Source organism: Capra hircus, chromosome 26 (assembly GCF_001704415.2).
Source record: "Capra hircus breed San Clemente chromosome 26, ASM170441v1, whole genome shotgun sequence".
NCBI lineage: Eukaryota > Metazoa > Chordata > Mammalia > Artiodactyla > Bovidae > Capra > Capra hircus.
In genome coordinates, this window is record NC_030833.1 from 34,175,862 (window position 1) to 34,197,367 (window position 21,506).

The window sequence follows — 21,506 nt, forward strand, 5'->3', positions numbered from 1 at the left end:
AAAATGACACACTTTACTAATTTTTCTATCAGAAAGCTTCCCTCCACCAAATCTCTTCTCCCACAGATAAGAGCACAATGTATATAGTTTCAGTTATTACAATGGTTTTTTTTTTCTTTTTACTTTTTTCAGTTTATTTCCTCCAAACTCTTTACCTCCAAATTGCCCTTGCTGTAAGGACCTATTGCTGTTTTCACTCATTACCAATATACTGAAATGTCCCAGGGCAGTTCTGGGGCCAATCCAATGAAAGTCACCTTTGCCTGCTTACACTTGACTGCTGCTGCTGCTAAGTCACTTCAGTCATGTCCGACTCTGTGCAACCCCATAGACGGCAGCCCACCAGGCTCCCCCGTCCCTGGGATTCTCCAGGCAAGAACACTGGAGTGGGTTGCCATTTCCTTCTCCAATGCATGAAACTGAAAAGTGAAAGTGAAGTCGCTCAGTCGTGCCCGACTCTTAGCGACCCCATGGACTGCAGCCTACCAGGCTCCATCCATGGGATTTTCCAGGCAAGAGTACTGGAGTGGGGTGCCATTGCCTTCTCCGTTAAACTTGACTAGCTGGATTCAAAGGCTATTTATAAAACCTGTCTTCCATGTAACAAAGTGCTGCTCTAGCACAACCTGAGAACTACCCTGGCCACATTCCACCTCAAAACAAACTTATGGGACTTTATTCTAGTACTGACATTCTACAGTTACACCTTTACTTGAAAACCTTTTTTAGAATAATATCAAATCTGAGTATAAATCATTGATTGCACTGAGAAATGCAAAACTTGTATGTGTATTATGAATGACAGGAACCACCACTTCATTCATTCTACGCTACAATTATGTTCTCATTTGAAAACACACTCTAGCAGGAGTCTACTAACCTATGTTATTAAGGTAGTCATACTATAACATTCCCAAAACATGTTGCATTACAGTTAAGTGTTTCCAAGTAGTACAAATTCCCTGAGTTAAATGTGTTTAATTCTAAAGACTTGAGGTTGATCACAGGGGAAAAACAAGAAAAATGTATGACCATGATTTTAAGACATCTACTCCAATCTTAATTTTAGTACATAAATCCAGATACCTATATTATCTGTGATAGGGAGTTATTTAGAATATCTAAAAAAAATTTTTTTAACCACACTGACTGGTATAGCAAAGAAATTCATGAGTTGAAACTTAGTCAGAAATTCATTTGCAGATGCAGATCAAAAATATAAATCAAAACTGGAGACTAAAAAAAAGGATCTCTTCAAAAATTAATACTGTAACTTTCCTTCATAAAAAGAATGTTTGGCAAGTCCACAGATAAACATTAATCTCTGACATAGAAGCCAACATTAGGCCCAGAGCCCACCACAGGTCAAATCTTAAAACAGCAAATTTGGAGTCTGTCCAAATTTTCTGTTGGGTTGAATATTTTTGAAATATTGGGACCATCATTTGGGGCTTTAAAATGTGGCATATAGAAATTTGTTTTAACAGGATTTGACATATACACTGTTAAAGTGTTTGCAGTGTTACCTTAGTCCTCCCAGATAGTCACGGTGTGTTGGAAGGGATAGTCAGTCTTCCTGGTGCTGGTATCTGAAGAGCTCTGATGAAATTTGGATCCCTTTCCTTTTGAAGAGAAGTTTTACAAAAAGCTTGCCCCAGAGCTTCAAGTCACAAACAGTCTGGGTCAGGTCTTACCTTCACATAAAATCACCTTTCAAAGCATTGAGTAATGCAAGGATAATGTTCATTTATCTGATAACTCCGGTTATAAGAAACATTCAGACAGGGTTTAACTTCTACCGGTATTGCCAGTGACATCCCAACACCAGTTGGCACATGCCCAAGGCCCTGAACACTAGTTTGGAAGCCAGCAGGACATGTTGGTAGTGTGTAAGATGAGGTGTGTGTAGTAGATACAATCTGCTGACAGCTTGGTTGTTCCGATACAGGATGGCGATACTGCAGTGAGGTCTGATGAGTCTGATGGAGATACTGAGGTTGCTGAAAGTGAACTGCCCGGGAGGGCTGGGAGGCTGTCTGGAACATACTTAGTTGTGCTGGCTGAGGTCCTGCCTGTCCTCTCTGTTTGTTTGCTTCTTTCACATCATTATCATGAGCGCTGCAACATAGAAAGGAGACTTGTTAATAATGTTACTTGAGAAAAATCTGCAAGAAAGTCACACATCACCCCCAACTCCTTTACAGCTGGCTCCTTGGACTGCCCCACTGCCCAGGTAGCAGTCACTGCAACCATAATTTCAACAACAGCACTCACTCTTAGCCTTCTGAAAGTTCCTTCCCATGGTATAACCCTTGAGGACTGGCTGCTAGTGGCTTTGAGGGCTCTTTTCAGCTTGCGAGCTATGTTCACAATGAGCACTTAAATATGACTGCCACTTTGAATTGTGAGGCCACCAAGATATCCCCAAAGATATAGAAACGGGGACTGGAGCAAGATTTACCTGGATGATCTCACAGTTGTGGACTCACACAAGAGCAGCTCCTTTCCTTATTATGTACCCAGAATCATACTAGCAATGACAGCCTCTACCTGGATAACAACCAAAAGAAACTCCCCTTTCACTCAGTACTCCACTGAGTACTGCTTGCCAGGGGCTTGCTTATGGCAGCAGGAAGCTGTCAGAGCAAGTATCCTAAAAGCTCTCGGCCTTTGAGAACTTGTTTCCAAGGCCCCTTTTACATGAAGAATGTTAATAAGAAATTACAAACAAAAGAACAGAGGCTTACATCAATAGCCGTTCAATGCACTGCACTAGGAAATCCCAGGAGTAAGCAGTAAGACGATGCAGTCTTGGAGGCCACGTTGGAGAAAGACGAAGTATAATCCTTGAAGAAGCCACACATGCTGCAGCTACTAAAGAAGGTGCATAATTTAGAAAGGCATAATCTGTGGAGACATCAAAAATGAACTTAAGCAACAGAATACACAAGTCACAAGCTCACAAGTCACTTACTGGCATCTACATCAACTCACCTTGCAAAGATACTTCCAGGAAGTAATCTGCATACTTGGCCATGTAGAGTTTAGTTTTTTCCAAGCAAATCATTGGCCAGCCATCATGAAGATCTGTTTCATGTACTGCTTCGGAGAGATAATACTCAATGAAATGGGCAGCTGTTGGAAGGCAAAGGTTCCACTGAAAGGTTTCTAATAATAATAGTTCCATATGTAGCAAATTTTGTTTTGTTAATACTAGATTCATATTAGTCATACAACCCAGGCTGTTGAGCTGCTCCAGCTTAGGCACACTATCTTCTTTTTCTTCAAATTTACCTTATATGCAAAGGGAAATAAAAGCAAGAGAAAGAAAATATTAGGCCAAATGATCAAAGTTAAGTCTAGTTACTTAAATGGGACCTGCTATCTTAGTACAAAGATTTAGATCCAAAGACATTTTCTCCCTACTCTGGGTAGATACAACTGTGCTAGAACTCTGTGGTTCTCAAATCTTGTTTTCTCTTTCAATGCCTCCGTTCCACACCCTTTACCCTCTCCTAAAAAAAAAAAAAGGAACGTGTAAACATTTTGATCTATGTCCTACTGTGTAAGGAAAACAGTCCTATGTGCCACTGAAAATATAACTTCCATCTCAACAGCTCAGTCTTCTCAGAAAATTTCTTTATGAGGGCAGATGATGGTTGGTAAAAAAAACTATTTTAGGACAAAGTTTCAAGTATTTAATGTCATAAAATTATCTGAAATAAAACATAGCTAAGCTTCAAGAGTTTCATCTCAGCATATTTTCAGCAAAATCTCAGAGAGATATAAATAAAGGAAAAAAACAAACAGGTGACCATCTAACACAAACATTACCACTCTACAAAAAACCCCTAATCCTCCTCTTCTGAATTAAACCAAAAATCTAGCCAAGTCTGTTATTTAAAAAAGGGGAAAATACTTTATACCACTTTTATATCCCCTTACTCAAGGCAGAATAGGCATAAATATTGAACCTGGTTATCGGAAGGCATTAACTTCTTTTCATGAAACTCACCCATATGTACAGCTGAGGAATAAAATGGCCCCTCTAAATCTGAATGATTTTTCTATTGATTACATATCATCTTGCACTTTAACTTCCTTCAAGTATTTTACTAAATATAAATTATTCATTTTAGGTATTTCTAAAAGTCACGGCTGGAGAAAGTTCAAGTATCAAGTACTATCATGATTCTTCAAATACAGCAATAGAACCAAAAGAATTATCTTCAAGTTTCTTTGGGTTTTTGTTCCATGACTGTCCAAAGAAGAAGGGATATTAAAACTAAAAGCTTCCACTTCCTAGCCTTATGTTCTTTTTCATATTAAGGTATAAAATTATATTATACTGCAATTATTATAATTTCTCACAATAGTTTTTATACTTGTTCATAATTATAGCTGTTAGAATGTTATATATTACTATATAAAATTTTGTTTGACTATTTTGATATTTATTTCAATATATTTGTTTTCTTTGGAAATCTTACAATTTTATTTTATTCATTTAAAAACATTTTTTGTAGAAGACCAGAAAGACTGCCAAACCAGAAGAAATCAAACCAGTTTCCCTGTGAAAACTGGGAATGGTTCTCTTTCAGAACCATATATTGAAATTCTGACAACAAATGGTAGTGGCCAGAACCACTCAGCTCAGATGCTCAGTATACTGGAGTCAGAGAGGTCTGTTCAAGTCTGCCAGCCTTAGGGGCTGCGAAAAAACACTGCTAACTACCCTGGTCTTGGCTTAGGGAGGGGGAACTAGGGTAGAAGGTTTGTCTCCTATGCCAGGCACTCTAAGCTCATGACTTTGAGTCTAGGTCCAAAGAGTTTAAAATTTCACTCCCACTCCAGAAATTTTGAACTTTGTTAGATTTAAACCACTCTTAATATTGCTGCAAGTATGAATGGATCAAAAAAACTTACATAATTCAGACTTTTCAATAATCTAGATAATGCTTCCCAGTTCAAATCACATACAGATGAATTTCACAAGTTTTGCCAATGGCATTTATTAGCAGAGCTGAAAGCACTACAGTGGTCTTAATGACAGTCATCCAGTATGATCACTGCATAAATATAAGAGAGGAACCCACTGTTCTCTATATAACAAACTGGAATTCTTCAGAAGGAGAATGACTTAGGAATTTAGTTCAATCCCTCTGGATGAATCATTAAGGCTTTCAAAGTACTCTATTTGTGTAGCAGCAGCAATACTGGCATTGAACTTCAAAGGAATATTGTAAAAGTTAATGAGTTTAAAGCTCCTTTGAAGAAATTAATATACCACAATTCACTATTTAATTCAAGGATTAAGAAAATATTTCATATTATCTCCTTGAACCTTTCAACACAGAAAACAAAATTGTATATGACCAATTTCACAGCTCAAGAAACCAAGTTAGCAAGGTTGGCCAATTCATGTAAGGGCAATTAAGTTGAGTCAAACCCAAAATGGAAGATTTATGCCTGAATTCCCAAATCTGCTTCCAGACCAAAGCTAAATGGGGACTCCTAGAATAGACAGGCTTCTATATTATTAAGGATCCATGGGGTTTCTATATTTATAAAGTACTTGGCTATTAAAAGTATGAAGGTCTTTGCATCTTGATTTGCAAAGTTAAAAATAACTTGCATACTACATAAATAACCATATTTGATATTTAAATTGAGGTTTAGTTTTTTGGGGAAACTTTTCATTATATATAGTAATATACTCAGATGCATGGATGTTAAAAGAATTCAAAATGTGAGACAATGTCATGAGTCCTTGCATTCATGTACAGTTTTTATCGTGCTGAATGCTATGTGCATGACTATTTTAAATCTACTTATCCGTAATACCACATACAGATCACAAAGATCAGTTTCTTCAATTGAAAGGAAATACCAGAAGCCATGTGATTATATTGATAAAGGTCCCTAACAGGAAATAAGGGCACAGGAAATTCACATCTGCTTCCCAGAAAATACAGAATCAGGGGCCCCAGAAACAAAACATCAGGTTGTCTTTCCTTTATAGGAAATGCTCAGATCTGCCATGGAAACCAGCACATATTCAAAGTCAGGAGGGAATGGCAGGTATGTGGTAGTAGGGCATGGATCAGATAGATGTCACTGTGATCTCTGCCAACCCACATTTTGTCTTTTATTACTAAGGAGAAAAAAGTCATCCTTAATATTTACTAGGAATTCTCACAAATTTATAAGACTACCAGTCTAATAAGAAAAAAATGGATAAGGAACCAGAAGACAGAATTCATAGAGGGGAAAAAAAAAGGTTCTATTCTCACTAAAAATCGATATATAAATAGAATCATCTGTGACATACAGTTTTTCACCTATCAAATAGTAAAAAGCTTTGTCAACCCAGTACTGGTGAGCAAGAAGAAACAAGCACTTGTCACAAATTTTTGCTATTAAAAGCCTATAATCTCACTTTTGACTTCATCTTGACTTTAAGATCTTTTCTTAGTTACACAAAACCTTGAACAGGCTTCCTGGTGGCTCAGATGGTAAAAAATCCGCCTGCAATGCAGGAGACCTGGATTTGATCTCTGGGTTGGGAAAATCCCCTAGAGGAAGGCATGGCAACCCACTCCAGTATTCTTTCCTGGAGAACCCCCATGGACAGAGAAGCCTGGCATGCTGCAGTCCATGGGGTCACAAAGAGTCGGAGCAACTAAGCACACACAATACCTTGAGCAGATTATCAAAAGTCTCGGGTTTAAGACCACTTCCATGCTCTCTACAGAGAGCCAAGGGAGCCAGGAGTTAAGAGTGTCAAGGAGTTAAGAGTTTGAGAACTTCCCAGGACAAATCAGTCTTTTCTGGAATGAGTCAAAATCTTTGGGGCTAGGGAGCCAGACTAAAGATTATAGAACACTTATGGAGGAATTAATCATTACAATGCTAACCTTTATGTTTCAATTTCATATGTGCTTTTAAACATACTACCCTACTTGATCCTTACAACAAGTTTGTAAGGTTAAGTGTCTTTATTTTCATTTTATAAGAAGTAACCTAAGACTCAAGGGTTGTTGAAATTCATATTACTGACAAATTCAATTCTATATCCATATAGATTTCCCATAATCCCTGCTGTAAAAATACTACATGCCACTCTCCAGTTTGTAGGCCCTTTCTTCCTCAGTCGTATCTGACTCTTTGCAACCCCATGGACTGTAGTCTGCCAGGCTCCTCTGTCCATGGGATTTTCCAGGCAAGAATACTGGAGTGGGTCGCCATTTCCTTCTCCAGAGGATCTTCCTGACCCAAGGATCGAACCCAGGTCTCCCACGTTGTAGGCAGACACTTTACGGTCTTGAGCCACCAGGGAAGTCTAAACCTAAGACTCAAGGGTTGTTGAAATTCATATTGCTGACAAGAAATTCAATTCTATATCCATATAGATTTCCCATAATCCTTGCTGTAAAAATACTACATGCCACTCTCCAGTTTGTAGGCCCTTTCTTCCTACCTCTAATAGTGTACATCCAAGCAGCTGGATATGCATTAGTACCTGAAACTTACAAGCTGTGCTCCATTTTTAACCAAACTACCAAAGCCTTCCAACCTATTTAATAACTAAAAGACAGCTGTTGCTGAGTCCTGTCAGCTGTAAGTTGTTCTTCACTTCTATACCACAGACTGCCCAACCCAAAGCAGGGAGCAGCTGGGGGAGGGGGACATTCAGAGTTTAATCATTCTGAGACAAGAGAAGCATCGTTTGAGTCAAGTTTATGATAACTAACTGGAGACTTGACACTGGAATTCAAATATAAGAAGATATAGTATAAGAATGTAAGAAACAGTAGAAAGAACTCCACAAATTTAAAACATATGTCATATACTAAAAACAGACTACTGGTTTATAAGCATCCTAAGCATTTCTGTTGGAGTAAAGTTAGACTTCACTAACTGGAAGAAGAGATTTCAGTGGGCTACTAAGGGCCAGCATCTTTGATTCCTGACCCCACTGAAGAGCTGATAGCTTGAATTCCGTTTGACCAGCGACTACTTGGGAGGAGCTGAGACCCTAAGGGGCACCTATCTCACATTTTCCCACTCTCCAGTGGATGAAGAACAATGTAAAAGCAATTCTCTCTGAGAGACAATAGGGTGGGGTCAGTAAAACAAAGGGAGGAGGTATCTGACTCGTTTAGTAATAGGTAGTAAACAATTCTCATCTGAACTCAGTAAACACAAATCCTAAAGCCTAGTTCCTAGAAAATAAGTCAAAAGTAACTATATACTACCACAGATTAAGTCAAATAATCATCAATAAAATAAATTGATCACAACCTTAAACTGACAGTTATAGAAAATTTAGAAAGAAGAACTGACAGTGCCATTCCAATCAACCTAAAGTGGTGCATAAACAGAAGATCCTTTCCCCAAACTGTGTAAACTGCAGAAACCTGGCACCAATGCCTAGCTCTGCATGGTGGCCAGAGTTCCTTTTAGAGTATTCAGCTAGAGACCTTGGTGAACTCTGATTGTAACATGTAGTTTATAAATGTCTAGTTTATAATCCCCAAGTCATTTTGTAAGGTACTAGTAAATTTTAGTCACAAACATAAGTCAGTCTATGAACTGACTATCCATCATTCATAATTTCACAGTCCATAGGCACAGACCAGGTAGGGCTTGGTAGTGATTGAAGGACAGTGATGGCCACAGCAGGCAAAAAATTTTTCATTACCGATCCTAAGATTTTAAAATAACCTAACTTGCATGTTTGATTTCCTGTGTCTCTCAGCTATAACCGATCCTATAATATACTAATATTGTACAGGATATCAGGAAGCCATTCCGTGTAGATTCTCACACATTTTTGACATGTCAAGTATGGGCTTTTCCAACCCTATGCAAACTACTACATCACAAATCATCATAGTGATGAAACACAGAACTGTACACATGACTGCTTATAAGGATAAGACCTTAATTAAAAGTTAAAGGTTAATTATAAATGTACAAACATTACCTCTGGCTTTCTGGATGGTGGCGAGAGGAGCAGGTGATACGAACAGATCTTAGAGGACAACAGATTAAAGGAGAAAGACAGATACTCAGGAAATATACCATTCTGGTAAGAATCTGACTCAAGTTACATGGGGACAGAGTTGAAAGAAAAGTCTAGTAAGATGGCTGAGTCCAGATGAACGGTTCCGAATGTTACATTAAGGAGTTTCTACCTTAACCCACAGGTAGTGGAAAGTTATCACTGGGCTGTGTTTATATATATTCAACCTGGTCCACAGAAGATTTGAAATAGTTTACAAAAAGACCTTCCAGGAGATAAAACAGGGAGCTGAAGTCATCAGAGGAAAAATAAGGACAGGAAAAGAAAAGCAGAAAAGACTAGTATCATAAATGATACCACACAGGCCTGCATTTGGTTTTAGGTTTATTTGCAGTCAAATGCAAAGGTGTTTTAGAAAGAATTCTGGTGGTAGGGTACAGAAGGAATGTTTCTTAGATAGCAGTCACACTGGATCCTAAATTCTCAAGTGGGGGTTAGAGGTGAAGGCAGTCGGTATTTCTACATGTCACTTTAAGTGGGACTTAAATTTCCATTATAATGACATGAATAATTAAAAACAAAAAACACTACATAGTGGATTCAACAACAAATACAATCTTTTCAGAATACTAAGAGAAGAAAAATCTCAGTTTCAATGCTTTTACTCACCCTCTTTCTCTTCAGTCAAGATACTAACAAACAATGAAATACGTCACAGGAAGATGTTAAGAGAAAAAGGCACCAAAAGGCCCATTAACAGATTCTACCCTACAGCTTACTATGCAGTTTTGCCTACTGTAAAAGCAAGTGTTTTCACATGTATAGCTATTGCATGTGAACCTTCAGTTCATTAATCTAAATCACCACTTAGTCAGTAGAAGGTATTCTAACAACACAAGAGTGTGACACCTATCAGAGTTTTTCAGCCTAAGCTCCACTGACATGTTGGGCTAGATAATTCTTTGTTGTGTGGGCTGTTCTGTGTGTTGCAGATGTTTAGCTTCCTCCCCGGTTGTAATGACAACCCAAACTGTCTCCACATATTGCCAAATATCCCCCAGTGGGACACAACAACTGCTCTTGGTTAAGAACTACTGCTTTAAGGCAATGGTTCCCAACTGGGAAGATACATGAGAATCACCTTTGAAATTTTTAAGAAGTTAAAAAATATCCAGGTCCCATGATGCAGATTCTGAGTCAGTAGATCCAGAATGACCTAGACATCTGTATCAGAATCTTCAGGCTGTAGGGCTCAGGTACACATGTTTTTGAAAGATTTCAGAGCCACTTTTTAATATATCTGGTTAAGAACTACTATGCCAAAAAGCACTTTCAACATAAACTTTCCAAAACTAGTAAACTGGAATGAAAGGAATTTGGTGGTATTTCACCGAGTTCTAAGTAAATTTATTTAATTATAAACCAGAATTTTCCAGTCATGTAGATTGTACTCATACTTACTTGCTAGAAGCAGACAGGAAAGTGCAACTAAATGCAGCTGCTGGATAGAGATGTCATAACGATCCATAAACAGGTCCAGCAAATAGACAGCAAGATGTCGGGCAGAAGGGCAGAGTGTGAAACGATTGCTCACAATGGCAATCAAGTCAGCAAAATATCTTCTGAGACTTAGTTGAGGGGACTGGCCTTTGTAGGAAGGCAACTTCAGCTCCTAAATCAAGAAGAACATTTAGTCTAATATAGGCTGTAGAAGAATTATCCCCTCAATGCAATGACACTTTCCCCCCAATATACTAATGTTACCATTGTCTAAAACATTTTCTTGAGTAAAAAACAAAAATGAAAAAGCTGAGTGGAAGGATAATGAATGGCATTTCAAATTTAGAACTAAACATTTCTCCTTATTCTTAACCACATCTGACATTACCAGTTATAGGTATTTCTTACATTATGGAATAGATGTATTTTAGCAAGATTTTTAATAATGGAATCCTGTTTTCCCTACCACGTATTTTCAGAAAAACATCATTACCAAAATACTAACCAAACCATACATACACATCCCCTAAAGATGCTCAAAGCTTTTAGTTAGAAAGTAATGAATAAATGGACATGCTTCTAGTATAATACATACTGTGTTATACTTGTAGGGATGTTGAAGATCCACTAGTATCTTCTAATCTGGTTTCTCATTTTTTTAAAATAAGAAAATTCCTATACTATTAAAGAATATCCAGAAAGATGGAAGAATTCTAAATTCATTTTATGAGCTCAGCACAATGCCACAGTAAACCCAACAGGTATTACAATGGAAGGAAGTAACATGGATATGATCCTAAAAGCACAGGTAAAAAAAACGCTAAGACTTCATCCAAAAAACACTTTTATGCATCAAAGGACAGTTTCATCAGAGTGAAAAAGCAACCCACAGAATGGGAGAAAATATTTGCAAATCATATATCTGGTAAAGTGTTAATATCCAGATCATAAAGAATTCTTATACATACAAATCAACAAAATCCAAAACACCTCGAGTGAAAAACGAGCAAAGGACTTGACTAAACATTTCTCCAAAGATGTACAAATGGCCAATAAGCACCTATAATGATGCTCAAAATCACTAATGATCAGGAAAATGCAAATCAAAACCATTATGAGATACCATTTCATACCAATTAGAATTGCTACTGTAAAAAAAAAAATCCCCCAAAAGAAAATGGAGAAAACAGAAACTAACAAGTATTGACAAAGATATAGAGTAAATGGAACCCTTGTGTAGTGGTAGGAATATAAAGTTGTATAGCCCCTGTGAACAACAGTATTCCACCCCCAAAAATTAATGTAGATTTACCATGATCCAGCAATTTCACCTTTAGATATATACCCAAAAGAAGTTAAACTGGGGACTCAGACAGATATTTGTGCAACCATATTCAGAGCAGTATTATCCACAAGAGCCAAAAAGTGGAAACAAACAACTCCAGTGTTCATCAACAGATGAACTGATAAACAAAATGTAGTATATACATACAGTGGAATACTATTCAGCCTTAAAAAGAAATGAAATTCTGATATATGCTGCAACATGGATGATTAAATCATCTGGAGATGATTTAAAATATACAAGAGGATGTGTGTAGGATATATGCGATATATGCAAACACTACTCCACTTTACATAAGGGACTTGAGCATCCTCAAATTTCAGTATTTACAGGGATCCTAGAACCAATTCCCGTGGATACTGAAGGATGACTACATAGTTTTTTCAACAATCATTTTTTTATATTTCATTAATTTTTGCTTATGTTATCAAGAGTGGATACAGAAACTCGTGTATTCCTGGTCAGGTTGACAACTCATATAACCTTCTGAAGGGCGATTAGATAATACACATTTTTGAAAATGCAGACTGCAGATACCCTTTAACTTAGCAACACCAGGTCTAGGAATTTATCCTACATATAAGGAGGGCCTTTACAGCACTGTTTTTAGTAGCAAAAGAGTGGAATAAAAAAGCTTAATGTCAAAAACCTGGATGGATCTCCAGGGAATTATTCTGAGTGGGTAAAATGAATCCCCCCAAATCATGTAGTACATAATTCCACTTATGTAACATTCCTGAAATTACAAAATTATAAAAATAAAGAACAGATGAGTGGTTGCCAGAGGTTAAGGGAGAATGACGATGGGAGGAAAGAGGCTGTGCCTATAAAAGGTTAAGATGAAAGATCTTTGTGGTGATAAATGTACAGAGAATGTTTTACATCTTGACTGTATCGATGTCAATACTATCCTAGCTGTGGTAATGGCACCATAGTTTTGCCAGATGGACAGGGGAACATAGTTGGAAGACACTGGTGGACTTTACGTTAACTTGGCTAAAAGAAGACAAAACAAAAGCAAGAACTCTAAGGGCCACCACTAGGAGATTGTTAAGTGTATCCAATACGTTCTCTTTATATTACTGCAAATGGTAAAGGACATGGGCTTATCATATGGCTGTCAGATTTAGTTCTTTGTCCATGTAGTACAGTTATACACATGAGAAAATGACCTATGCTTCTTTCAGCTTTTGAGTTTTTTCTAATGTCTATTCCTGATTCCCTAGAATTGAACACTCTTATTCCTGTCTGCTTCTCAGGATCCCACAGGACCAAAGCACAGAAAGATCTAAACATGTCATCTCCATCTCCAATCACAGGTCCTTGTTAGTTCACCACCCTAAATGCCATCCCATTCCCAAACTGGGTTAACTGTCCAGCCGGGATGAAAATTAAGGCATAGAAGGAATACTCACAACTCTGTGGGATATTTTCTTGATGTTTATCACAAAGTTAGCATCGTTTCTATCTGTCATAAAGGCTCCTAAAAATATTTCCCCAAGCATCCTAAGACACTAGTATACACAGCAAAACAATGAGAAGAAAGAGAAGACACAGGGTATTAGAGGACAGCTGCTTTGTTGAGGAAAAAGTGATTGTATTTAATGGAAACAGTATAGCTGGCATTTGGGGTTGAAGAGGATTTTCATTTGCTGTAATTTTTACTCTATTCAGACACGACTGAAGCGACTTAGCAGCAGCAGCAGTAGATTCAATGCTGGTCACATCAATTATTCCTCCACAAACCTTGGGTCTAAACAGAATACCTTCCGCTCTGCCTAAATGGCAACTGTCCAACAGAAGACCTAAATTCAGATGAAATTAGACTACTTAAAGGCAAGGATCATGTCTATCTCATACTACCCTTTTAATGCCTGACAGCACCTTGTACACTGTAGGCATACAAATATGTTGAATAAATAAGCATATGACTACCCAACTAAATTACCTAATTAATAGCCCGGAATTGACATGTATCCTCTGTGAGAAAAGTTCATGTTAACTTTCCTTGACTTTAGTGTACTACAAAGAGTGGTCTCCCCAGTTTCACAGGTTCAAGTTTTACTGATTAACAAATTCTTTATCAAGTGTGGCCATTGTGTCAAATCACAAGAATGTGGCTTACACAATGCTTAAAGATAAAATAAAGACAACCCACAGTCGCAGGGGGTAGGTGGTCCATCACAACTTTCAGTGGCATTTTTTCAGGCCCTGTTCTAGCTCATCCTCTGATAGTTTGTACATAAGTTTAGTACAGGTTGTGTCTTATTCCTTGCATCCTCCCCAGAGACCAATAAACAAAAACATCAATAAATTTGCTGGAAAAATGCACTTCCAACTTCAGTTAATAAAATTAATTCATCACTCAGGATTAAAATTACACATAAAATATAAGAATCAAAAACCATGGAAATCACCATGAAAAATCTTAAGTTTCATGTCATTAAAAAATATATGTATCATTAAACATCAGATATTAATTTCCCCATACACCAGAGGAATAAAGAACTGTCACTTAGAAAACAGGACCATTTAAAACTGAAAGATAATATCTAAATAAAAAACAACAACAACAAAAAAATCAAAAGTATTTCAACAATTTCCAAGGTGGAAAACCTGCAACTCTCTTAACATTCCAAAGAACCATTCCATACTTGAGACTTTTCTATGGTACAATTAGGGAGCTGAGGTGTATTTAATGTGTCTAAGAGACTGAATGTTAGAATTAACAACCAGCATTTAGAAATCTCAAACTTTAGAAAAGGGTACAATTGTAATAGTTTAAGTCAGAATTAGGTTTTCTAATCTATTTAACCTGTTTTTCTTTAAAAAAAAAATCAAGATACAACTCATCCCAGGACCTCTCAACTCCAACAGTCAGCAGCCTTTTTATTAAAGAGTCAGCTGTTTTGCTTCTTTCCAATTTTCTATACATAATAATGGTTCTTTCTATCCACAGTGAAATTAAGTCAAGTTTGAGTTAATTTTGGATCTGGGCTCTTTCTATTAAAGTTATAAAAGACTCAGAAGTGACATGTTAAACAGATGTGACAGCAACAATAAACAAACTTTGCATTGTGCTAGAAAGGTGTATTTTTCCCCCAATATCTTTTAAATACACTAGGTCTACTCCTGTTTGTTATTAGCTGAAAGAGCAGCTAACTCCTATCTTAAGGTTTTCTGAACACCCCCCAAGTCTTGGGGTTTCAAAGGAAGAAAATAACAAAATTATCACTTTCTTGGTGCGTACGTACTATCTGCCAATCATTGTTCTGAGCACATCTGAAGTATTACCTCATTTTAATCTTCACAGTCGTTTCATAGAGCACGTTCTATTATTAATCATTTTACAGATAAGGAAATTGGGAATCAGAAATTTAAGTAACTTGTCCAAAGTTTCACAGTAAGTTGGTGGAAAGGCTGGGGGATTTACTTTTGTACAAATGTGACATAACAGACAGCTGCACGCAACAGCAGCTATAGAAGAAAGCAGGGTTGCTCTGCCTAATAAAAAGCCAGCACACATATCTTATAAAATACAATATCAAATCCATGTTCCACCTGGGAACAAGCACATCAGACTGTCCCTTCACATCTTCCCTCTCTCAACTACCACGCCCCACCCACCTCCTCATTCAAGTTTCAGGTTCTTCTGATACACCCCAGGGAAGAAGCCAAGAAGTTAATTAACCTCGAGCAAATAAGCAAACTCGCCCTTTCTGATTTGGAAACTAGTGGTTCAAGACCCTGACCAGGCTTTCCAGGGAGCCGAGATTCATACTAACTGGCATTGAGGCACCGAACCGAAAGGTCGGGGCATAGCGGTTACCTTGTACCGAAGAGCTTGATGGATGTCGGCAGCCAGCTGTCCCCGCCACCACTGCGCCTCCAGCTCCATGGGATCCGGCGGCGTGCCTGGCTAGACGAGGCAACTTCAGTCTGTAAGACACACCCCAGACGCGGTCACTGCCAGCTCCCTCCACGCGCCCCTTCGCACCCCCCGCCCGAGGGGTGTGACCTCAGGCCACCCATAGTGACTGTTCATCTTCACCTGACTCGTCCGAAAACCAGCACCGACCAAACCAACTCCCTGACGCCTCACGGAAGGCCCACGCTACCCGGTCAGGAGAAGCCAGCTTGTCTGATGAACTGCCGGACCGGGTGCCAGGCAAAAGGGGACCAACTCGGGCCCGAGTTCCCTACGCGCGAACCCGGGCGCGTACTCGGAAAAGCTAGACCGGAGGCCCAGCTTCGGGACTCCCCGCGCCCCGGGTTCGAATTCTCCAGCCCCGAGAAGCGAGACTTGACAGCACTCACAGACCCCTTGAGGTAAAAACCTCCCGCCGAGAAGCCCGAAGACGAACGCCAGCCCGGCTCCGGGTGCCCGCTGCAGACGATCGGGCGCGCGCTCCTCCTCCGTAGCCTCCCCGCGGCCCGGCCGGGCCCAGCGCGCACCCAAGCCTCCGCCTCCTCATCCGGAGGAGCGCACGGGATCGCGCGGCCCCAGAAAGGCGAACAAAAGGCCGGGCCGGGCGGCTCCAGTGCCCCGCCACCAACCCAGGCCTGCCGGTTCCCACGGCGGCCTCCCTTACCCGGAACCGCGGCCCTCACAGGCCCAGCCCCGCCGACACGCGGGGAACGCCGGCCCCGCTCATGCTGCGGACAGTCGGCAGCAAAGCGCCGGCCTCAGCTCCGACCCAACGCCAGGGCGCTCGCGCCGCCCATTGTTAAAGGACCGGCAGGCGGCTCCGCGTACAAAGCCAGCGCGGGGGCACATGCGGACCCGCCGCTGCCAATCTCGTCTCGCGATACAGCCGGGTCACCCGGAGTCGTCCAATCGGCGGCCGGGCCGGGCCCAGGTGCAGCGCCCGGCAGTGGCTTGGGGGCCCCAGCGGGACCGGGCAGCATCTCTGGCCGGCCCCGCGGTTCGCTTTACCGGAGAGCCCCAACACCACCTACCGCGAAGCCGGCCTGCGCTGTGGGCAGAGGTCGGAAGAGCGCGCCGGAGAAATTATAATGCGGATCATCCATCCGTTGGCCAATCCGGTCATGCCTCTCACCTGCTGAGAACCTCCGCTTGCTCTCCAGGCGGAGGAGGAAAGTTCCGATGCTTCAGTTTGGCGTTTAAAACCCGCTCAGCAAGGATTGATTCGGCCTCATCTCACGTTACAACAGACCCATAGCTCTGAGGGGGCTGCTCAGTAGGCTTATCAGTCCCTCCATATGTGCTTTACCCGTTTCCGAAACCCCTAAAATGCTTTCTCTGTGAAATTCTGCCTCTTAGGTTCCACATCAAACCTTATTCCTTCCTGTAGAAACCCAAGTAATCTCTTCCCCCGCCTTACTTCCTTTGCTTTAGAAATTCCCAAAGCTTTAAATGAAAGGAGGTAAGCTTGGTGACTCAGTCTGTAAAGAATCTGCCTGCAATGCGGGAGACCTGAGTTGGGAAGATCCCATGAAGGAAGGCATGGCCACCCACTCCACTATCGTTGCCTGGAGAATCCCCATGGACAGAGGAGCCTGGCAGGCTGCAGTCCATGGGGTCGCAAAGAGTCGGACACGACTGAGCGACGCAGCCCAAGATTACCTTTAATAACCTGGCTTGTCGAGTCTGTAGTGGATGTAATTAACCATCTGTGGTGGTAAATCAGGAAAACAACAAAACTATGAAAACACTCTCAACATCAGATAAAACAATATAAGCCCCGAAATGTGATTAGAAAAAAATCTAGTCAATTGTGCTTTAATCTGTTTAGTGGAATATCAGACCAGAAGTAGATGGTCAACCCAGGATAGTGATCCTCACTTCTGAACATGTTCATCAACCTCTTTAAATATTAAAAAATAGATCATGAAGCCTTAATTCTTTTACTTAGAATCCTTTGCCCCAGAAGATACATGATGAAGATCTACAATTAAGTGATGAATGTAGGTTGCATGAATCTGAGTTTTAGCTATCACAATAACATCTTCAGATACTTAAAGAACAGCTACAAATAGGTACAATATGTAAGCCATGTGACACAGGCTACAGGAACCAATAACAAGATAAGGAAAACTCAAGCAGAAGTTGGCAGAGCCCAGTCTAGCCCAGCATCATCGGAGGAGAGGCTGTTCTTGGCCCATCTTAGTTCCCTGGACAGGAGATGGCCACATCAGGCTGAAAGCGCCATGCCATTTATGATGGCAGTTAAATAGTACCTACCTCCTCAGGCTCCAATTCTTGTGCACTAAGCAACTTTATGACAATAATTTGGCTTCCCAATGACTTAAATGTCCAGAGCCTACTTAAGACCTCTTTCAGAAAAATGGGTCACAGACTGTAATCATCAGTTTAATAAGTAGGCTGTCTCTCATGGTTTCTCCTTTGAAGATGTTATTCATTGGGAGCTATTTCTTCAGAAATCATTCTGTTGGATTTCTGGATATGATGAAAGGACTGGTATGTGTATTGATTTTAGTGTTTGTGTGTGTGTTGAGGGTGGGGGGTGGAAAATATAACCTGCCCAATGTGTCCCTAAAATCCTAAATCCAAGTCTATTATATTTCTTCATTAATTCATTTAGAGCAAGCTGGACACAATTTAGGTATTTGCTTAATTCCTAAATAAAAGTCTGCTCTCTGTATAGAATATATAGAGTTTATATTCCAATAGGGAGAGAATAAATGAACAGCAACAACAAAGTCACATAGTGCTAAGTGCTGTGAAGATAAATGAACATAAAAAGAGACTAGGAAATGACAGTGGGTGGGCATTGTTTTATGACAAGTAGGGTATGCAAAGTCCTGAGTGAGGTGAGGGAGCATGCAGATTTCTGGAGGCTGTGTTCTGGGCAGGGGAAACAGTAAATGCAAAGGCTGTAAGAAGAAGATGCGTTTGGAGGGCAGAGGATACCTGGAATGAAGAGGAGATAAATCTCAAAAGCAGTGATCAGTAAGGGTATAAGAGGATGGAAGTTAAAATGGCAAAACTTATGAAAATCTAAAAACGAGGGGATATATGGATACATATAGCTGATTCACTTCACTGTTAGCAGAAACTAACACAACATTGTAAAGCAACTATATTTATATATATTTATTTAAACAATTCATTCATCATTCAAATGAATGCATGCAAACGGTAATATATTCAAACAGTATAAGACTATTCAGTGACTATCCGATCTCCCTCTCTGCCTTGATCCCAGTTCTTCATCAAGGCAACATTATTACTATTTGCTTTTGTTTCCTTCCAGGGATATCCAGATATATTTATAACCACGCATGTACATAATCCCAATTACATAATCCAAATTGGTTCCAAATTGGGAAAGGAGTACATCAAGGCTATATATTGTCACCCTGATTATTTAACTTATATCCAGAGTACACCATGCGAAATGCGGGACTGAATGAAGCACAAGCTGAAATCAAGATTGTTGGGAGAAATATCAATAACCTCAGATATGCAGATGACAACACCCTTATGGCAGAAAGTGAAAAGGAACTAAAGAGCCTCTTGGTGAAAGAAGAGTGAAAAAGCTGACTAAAAGCTCAACATTCAGAAAACGAAGATCATGGTATCCAGTCCCATCACTTCATGGCAAATGGATTGGAAAACAATGTAAAGTCACAGACTTTATTTTTGGGGGCTCCAAAATCACTGCAGATGGCGACCATGAAATTAAAAGACGCTTGCTCCTTGGAAGAAAAGTTATGACCAACCTAGACAGCATATTATAAAGCAGAGACATTACTTTGCCAACAAAGGTCCGTCCAGTCAAAGCTATGTTTTTTCCAGTAGTCATGTATGGATGTGAGAGTTGGACTATAAAGAAGCTGAGTGCCAAAGAAATTGATGCTTTTGAACTGTGGTGTTGGAGAAGACTCTTGAGAGTCCCTTGGACAGCAAGGAGATCAGTCACTCCTAAAGGAAATCAATCCTGAATATTCATTGGAAGGACTGACATTGAAGCTGTAACTGCAATACTCTGGCCACCTGATGTGAAGAACTGACTCATCTGAAAAGACCTGATGCTAGGAAAGATTGAAGATGAGAGGAGAAGGGGATGACGGAAGATGAGATGGTTGCATGGTACCACCGACTCGATGGACATGAGCTTGAGCAAGCTCCGGGAGCTGGTGATGGACAGGGAAGCCTGGTGTGCTGCAGTCCATGGGGTTGCAAAGAGTCAGACACAACTAAATGACTTTACTGAACTGATGCACATAATCTCCTTGCTCCATTTTGTCACAAACTGGAACACACTACACTCTGTTATGTACCTAGTTTTTGTCATTCAACACATACTGGTGGACCTTCCATAACGGAACACTCAGCATTCCTTTCAATGACTACATCCTGTTCCACAAGATGCAAAGTCAGAAGCCCTGGGCTTTGGCTCTTGGCTGTTGATTAGTTATTTCTTACTGGAGTGGCCTTAAGGCAGGGCAGTTCCTTCCTCCTCCAGAAAGTGAACTGAGTGATGACAGAGACTGCTTCTGACTTTACCACTTCAGGTTCTTTGCTCTTGCCATACACATTTTACAGTTCAGTTCAGTTCAGTCCAGTTGCTCAGCCATGTCCGACTCTTTTCAACCCCATGGACTGCAGCACACCAGGCTTCCCTGTCCATTACCAGCTCCCAGAGCTTGCTCAAACTCATGTCCATCGAGTTGGTGATGGCATCCAACCATCTCATCCTCTGTCATCCCCTTCTCCTCCCACCTTCAAACTTTCCCAGCATCAGGGTCTTTTCCAATGAATCAGTTCTTCCCATCAGGTTGTGAAAGTATTGGAACTTCAGCTTCAGCATCAGTCCTTCCAATTAATATTCAGGACTGATCTCCTTTAGGATGGACTGGTTGGATCTCCTTGCAGTCCAAGGGACTCTCAAGAGTCTTCTCCAACACCACAGTTCAAAAGTATCAATTCTTCAGTGCTCAGCTTTGTTTATGGTCCAACTCTCACATCCATACATGACTACTGGAAAAACCATAGCTTTGACTGGACGGACCTTTGTTGGCAAAGTAATGTCTCTGCTTTATAATATGCTGCCTAGGTTGGTCATAGCTTTTCTTCCAAGGAGTAAGTGTCTTTTAATTTCATGGCTGCAGTCACCATCTGCAGTGATTTTGGAGCCTCCAAAAATAAAGTCTGTCACTGTTTCCATTGTTTCCCCATCTGTTTGCCATGAAGTGATGGGGCTGGATGCCATGATCTTCGTTTTCTGAATGTTGAGTTTTAAGGCAACTTTTTCACTCTCTTTCACTTTCATCAAGAGGCTTTTTATTTCCTTGCTTTCTGCTGTAAGGGTGGTGTCATCTGTATATCTGAAGTTATTGATATTTTTCCCGGCAATCTTGATTCCAGCTTGTGCTCCATCCAGCCAAGCACTTCGCGTGATGTACTCTGCATTTAAGTTAAATAATCAGGGTGACAATATACAGCCTTGATGTATCCCTTTCCCTATTTGGAACCAGTCTGATGTTCCATGTCGAGTTCTAACTGTTGCTTCTTGACCTGGATACAGATTTCTCAGGAGGCAGGTCAGGCGGTCTGGTATTCCCAACTCTTTCAGAATTTTCCAGTTTGTTGTAATCCACACAGTCAAAGGCTTTGGTATAGTCAATAAAGCATTTTTTTTTTTA

General features: G+C 40.2%; 1 protein-coding gene across 3 annotated transcripts; it reads right to left on the bottom strand.

Moving 5' to 3' along the window:
- Positions 429 to 16,652, bottom strand: CCNJ (cyclin J). Of its 3 annotated transcripts, none has more exons than XM_018041687.1 (6): positions 16,466 to 16,652; positions 15,703 to 15,812; positions 10,490 to 10,700; positions 2,995 to 3,294; positions 2,748 to 2,871; positions 429 to 2,118 (listed from the first exon to the last, which is right to left on the bottom strand). In XM_018041687.1, exons 2-6 carry the CDS (start codon positions 15,769 to 15,771, stop codon positions 1,707 to 1,709), a joined length of 1,116 nt encoding a protein of 371 aa, XP_017897176.1. In that variant the 5' UTR covers positions 15,772 to 15,812; positions 16,466 to 16,652; the 3' UTR covers positions 429 to 1,706. The 3 variants fall into 3 exon arrangements, with proteins under 3 accessions (XP_017897176.1, XP_017897175.1, XP_017897174.1); XM_018041686.1 differs by having other exon boundaries at positions 430 to 2,118; positions 2,748 to 2,874; XM_018041685.1 differs by having other exon boundaries at positions 431 to 2,118; positions 2,748 to 2,907; positions 16,466 to 16,648.

Coding starts and splice junctions, on each gene's coding strand:
- CCNJ (XM_018041685.1), bottom strand. CDS start 15,771: ATGGAGCTGGAGGCGCAGTGGTGGCGGGGACAGCTGGCTGCCGACATC. Junction 2,908..2,994: donor CCTGGAAGTATCTTTGCAAG/GTGAGTTGATGT, acceptor ATGTCTCCACAG/ATTATGCCTTTCTAAATTAT. Junction 2,119..2,747: donor TGCATTGAACGGCTATTGAT/GTAAGCCTCTGT, acceptor TCTATGTTGCAG/CGCTCATGATAATGATGTGA.